Raw genomic sequence first — 5,069 nt, forward strand, 5'->3', positions numbered from 1 at the left:
TCAGAATAAAAACTGTTTATATACACCAAATCATATCAACTAGACAAACGGATTACATTTTTTTATTTCAATGGAATTTATTTTTTAAAAAAGTATATGTATTAAATGAATGGGGTACCTTTGTTGCAGGATCATTATGATAATCAATGAACCACTTCCAATGCTCTCTAGGAATTCTCTCCGGGCGCTGATCAAGATTCTGCTCAAGTGTCCTTGTTGGTTTGTAATGCGAGTCAAACAGCCTCCCCCTTGTATCCTTCCAGGACTTCCCCATTTGTTGCAAAAGTGTTTTCTTGATTCTACCACTGCTATGCTGGAAGTGGAACATCTCCTGCGACGACAATGTCCAGCTGTAAGTAATTGCAAGTTGAAGGTATGATATGATTAAAAAATTTGCCGAACGTCATTACCTTTATACAATCATCATAAACCCTATCTTTGCCCCGCACCTTTGCCCAACTCTTTTCACAGATAGAAAATTTGCTGTAATCAGAATCCAGCGCTCCTATAATGCCATTCAATAGGCCAGCTCCATCTCTGACTGCCTGCAGTTCCTCATTAAACCTCAGGATGATCTTGCTACCATCAAGAGACCACTCCATAGCCTCCCTCACACTCATTTTAGCTTGCTTGATTATTCCTTCAGAATCTATCAATAAAGAAGAAAAAATGTAATTTATGTGCTCAACGTAGCCCACATGTAAGGAGCATAACAATATCATTGGCTGATCAATTAAAAAGTTTTATCGTTCAACACTTGTTACTAATGAGATCAACATCCCAAAACTCAGTAGTTTTTTGTCATTTTCGCTTTACAGCATCAGAAGCAGCAAACATCCTGTCAATGTGTTCCTCAAACGAATCTACCTGGTTCGCCTCCGGGTCAATGTCTTCATTGTACAGTTCCGTCACTTGTGAACCATTAGCGGCCTGTGGCTCAGGCCTTGGTTCGCTCCTAGGTGGACGAAAGGGTTGCAGAAGAGCCACTGCGGAAATCTCCTTAATGTAAGAGGTAAAAATCACGAGTCATCCAAACCAATAAAATAGCTCCACTACAATCAAATAAAGTATAAGAGAGTCTCAAACAAAGCACAAATCGTGCATATAACTATTTAAAACATCAAAGCATCAAAGCTTATAAATGAAAAGTAAGAAGATGAAAAATACCAAAAAATAGAGTTGTTGTTCGAAACCTATTTCTTCCTCTGCAAACCTCCAATCAAAATCTTCAACGTCCAGAATGAAGAACAAGATGAGAAGAATCTGCAGTCCAATTTCACGTCGATCCAATGGTGAAAGAATGAGAAACTACTGTTCAAAGATTACTGCTCTCTGTAAAAATGGAAAACCTATTTTCTCTCTTGTGAAGACAATTTCTCCTACTGGAGACTTTCAGTCAACATCTTCACCGTCCAGAATAAAGAACAAAATGAGAGGAACACACAAGTTAAATTTCATGCCGATCCAACAGTGAACGAATAAGAAACTGCTATTTGAAATTTGCTGCTTTGCATAAAAATAGGTATTCTGTTTTCTCTCTTCTCTCTGGCAATACTCTTACTCTCAAAATTGACCCCAAAACCTGATTAGGATAGAGACACAAGGGTGCAAGAATATACCCCAAAAAATTGGACTTGAGTCTCACAAAGGAGAGAAAAAACCTAACAACTCTTTCTTGAACAAAATGAAGGTCAAGCTCGAAATGCTTGTTGCGACTATGAAGAATAGGATTCTCACCTAACAAAATAGCTCCAAGTTGTCACAGAAGATGATAGGGGAGACAAGACATGAAATTTTATGAGTTTATGAAGAAGATTTTGAATCTATAAAAGCTCAGCCTCAATTTCAGTAAGATAGCAATACTTAGCTTCAGTTGAAGATCGACTCACAATGTATTATTTGCGAATGCTCCAAAATATCATATTACTCCCTAAAAAAATGCAATATCCACTTATTGAACGTCTATTATCTACATCATTTGTCCAGTCTGCATCTAAAAATGCCAATAAACACATGTCAGAACACTTGGTAAATTGCACACCATGAAAGGCCATACTTAAGAGATAACACAAGATTCTTTTCATAGCTCTTTAATGTTGTTATTGTTGTGATTTTTGCATGAATTGACTAATACGATTCATAGAAAAGGCTATTTTAGGATAGTGAGGGTTGCATATTGTAATCCTTCTATAATTAATAGATACATAATTGGATCTTTGAGAAAATCTGAACCTTTAGAAGTCAACTTCATAGATTGATGCATTAGTATTGGCATGGAGTTAGATTGTGGCATGTTTGCTCTAGTTAAAAAAAGTCATAAATGTACTTTGTTTGTGATATATGAAGGTCCCCTATTGGTAGAAAATTGAACTCTAAACCAATGAAAAAGTGTAAAGAACCAAGGTCTTTAAGAGAGAAAAATGAGTTCAATTGAGAAATAAGAGAAACAATTTTTGCATTGTCACTGCCAACCATATCATCAACATAAGCAAGTATAAGAGTAGTTGAATGTTGAGTGAATCTAACAAAGAGAGATGGGTCAGATTTAGTGTTGTGAAAGATAAAATCAAACAAAGTTAAACTAATTTTTGTAAACCAAGCACGAGGTGCTTGTTTAATGTAACACCCTAACTTTTAGCACCTCCTGATCGTACCAAAAGTTCAGGCATTATTTACCTCTAAATTTTCTTATTCTATACAATCTTTATTTAATATCGAGCCTTCACAAATACGAATTGAAACTTTAATTAAGAAAACGAAATAGTTTTTACTTTTACTTACTTAATCACAAATATAGATATCCACATAGCATTATATATATAGACTTATTCAATGATCCTCAACTACAAATCCTACCCCTCCAAAAACCAAAACAATAAACGACGAGGGAAAAATAAAATCTAACAGCTCAACTCGTAAACATAATCTTCTATGCTCCTATAGCCCCGCAAAAACATTTGCACCTGTAGCTGAAAGGGGTGAAAATAGGGGGTAAGAACTAGGGAGTTCTTAGTAGCTAGGGTTGGGGTTAGAAGTTAAGTTCGTTTCATTATGTTTTCAGTCAATAACAACAGTCAATAAAGTATAATCCAAATCAGCAATTACAGAACCTAGAAACCAATCACAAGCACACACAATAATAGAAAACACAATCACAAACAAATATACACAAACAAGTATGACGCATGTCTAGTCCTATACAGGCTATGAGCTCATGTGTCAATTTGTTACCTTATTTCTGACACTGGTCCTGAGATAAACGTTTCGTATCGCCGTCCCTATCTCAGCCAACATCTCCTCCATGAGCGTTACACATCGCCGTCCTCATGGGGAAACCTTCCTTTCGGTCTCCAGTGAGTGTTACGTATCGCCGTCCTCACTGAGTCGTCCCTATAGTATTAAGTGAGCGTTACGCATCGCCATCCTCACCAGACACTTGGCACTAAGGCCCAACAACATTCAATTTCTTGTCAATCTTCGCTCTCTACTCTCCTACGGTAGAGATCCCTTTAATTAATACCTTCTTTTCTATCTGCTCTACTGTGGCAGATGTTCATTAAAATTTTTTCAGTCACTGCTCTCTACTCTTCTGTGGCAAGGATCCTTTTACTTAATACATCCTTCTCTTTTTGTTCTTTTTCTTTTCTTTTCTTTCTCATCTTTCTCTTTTATTTTCTTACTTCTTTTCTTTGTCTCTTGTTTTCTTCAAACTTTTAATTCTTTACCATAATTCAACTTCACATTCTTCCCTCGCCTTTCCCTAATGACTTATTAAAAAGAATCATAAGAGTCTTAAATTAATTGTGTCCTCTAAAACTTTTTAAGGGTCTGTATGTTTGCTCTTCTCTGATTTAAATATTCTTAATAAAAAAAAGATAACAATAATATAAATAAGATAATTTAAATGATAAATAAATAATATTTATATCTTTTTTTAAAAATTAAAAACTTAGCTTTGTAAAGCTTTTATTCTTAAACTCTTATTATCTACGTTTTAAACCTCAAACTTTTAAATATTTTATTTTTAACCCAATATTTTTATAAAATTATATTTAAAACCTCACTTATCTCAATATTTATAAAAGTAACCCTGAACTTTTATAAAATATCCATTTTATTCCTGTACTTTATTTATTACCCAAAATACCCGAAAACTTACATAATGACAAATTGTACCTCGATTTTTATATACAAATACAATGTTACCTTTCAAAAATAAAATTTAATTACTAATCTTTCTCTTATACCAAAACCGAAACCTAGGGATGTCAATGGGGTAGGGCAGGGGCGGGGGATGCCTCCCTGCTCCCCATCCCCACCCCCAGATTTACTCTCTGTCCCCGTCCCCGTTCCTCGCCGTGGGGGAATATTTCTCCCCATCCCCATTCCCCACAGGCCCTATTCCCTGCGGGGATCTCATTCCCCATCTATCTGATAGTTCTAACTAATTATTAATTTTCATATGAATAAAGGTGTAAGCATCCATTCTATACAAAACAACAAGATTTTATATAAAAAGTCTAAATGACAAGATGGTGACTTCTTTCGAAATGACGCAGTGGGGGACGCAACGGCGAGCCAGAGGATAGAGAAGTGGACAATGTGGGAGACGCAGCAATAGAGAGGAGAATGGACACGACGACAGAGTTACGGAAAGGAACGCCGCAAAGAGGTTGGATGGAGTATGGACAACGTTAGGGATTTTTGAATTGAAGAAGGGTTATGCAAATGAGGATTAGGAGTTTTGGGTTTCTATATATATATATGTGTGTGTGTGTGTGTGTGTGTGTGTGTGTGTGTGTGTGTGTGTGTGTGTGTGTGTGTGTGTGTGTGAAATAACTAAAAAACATATATGAAAAATAAACTATTAAGGACAATTCAGTAAATTTATGAATTTCGGGGATTAGCAGAGATGGGGCGAGGATCCCCGTTCGGGTCCCCGGCCTGCCTCGGGGGAATTTTGTCCCCGTCCCCATCCCTACGGAAAAAATTCTCCACAGTCGAATCCCCATTCAGGGCAGTCTACGCAGGAATCCCCGCGTCTCGGAGAGTTTTGCCATCCCTACCGA

General features: G+C 36.6%; 1 protein-coding gene across 1 annotated transcript; it reads right to left on the minus strand.

Annotated features, from left to right (window-relative positions):
* LOC107607539 lies at window positions 1–651 on the minus strand. Its single transcript, XM_021107901.1, has 3 exons — window positions 411–651; window positions 119–331; window positions 1–12 (listed from the first exon to the last, which is right to left on the minus strand). The coding sequence occupies exons 1-3, from the start codon at window positions 618–620 to the stop codon at window positions 1–3; spliced, it is 435 nt and encodes a 144-aa protein (XP_020963560.1). The 5' UTR covers window positions 621–651.

The sequence above is a fragment of the Arachis ipaensis genome, chromosome B07 (genome assembly GCF_000816755.2).
Source record: "Arachis ipaensis cultivar K30076 chromosome B07, Araip1.1, whole genome shotgun sequence".
Lineage (NCBI taxonomy): Eukaryota > Viridiplantae > Streptophyta > Magnoliopsida > Fabales > Fabaceae > Arachis > Arachis ipaensis.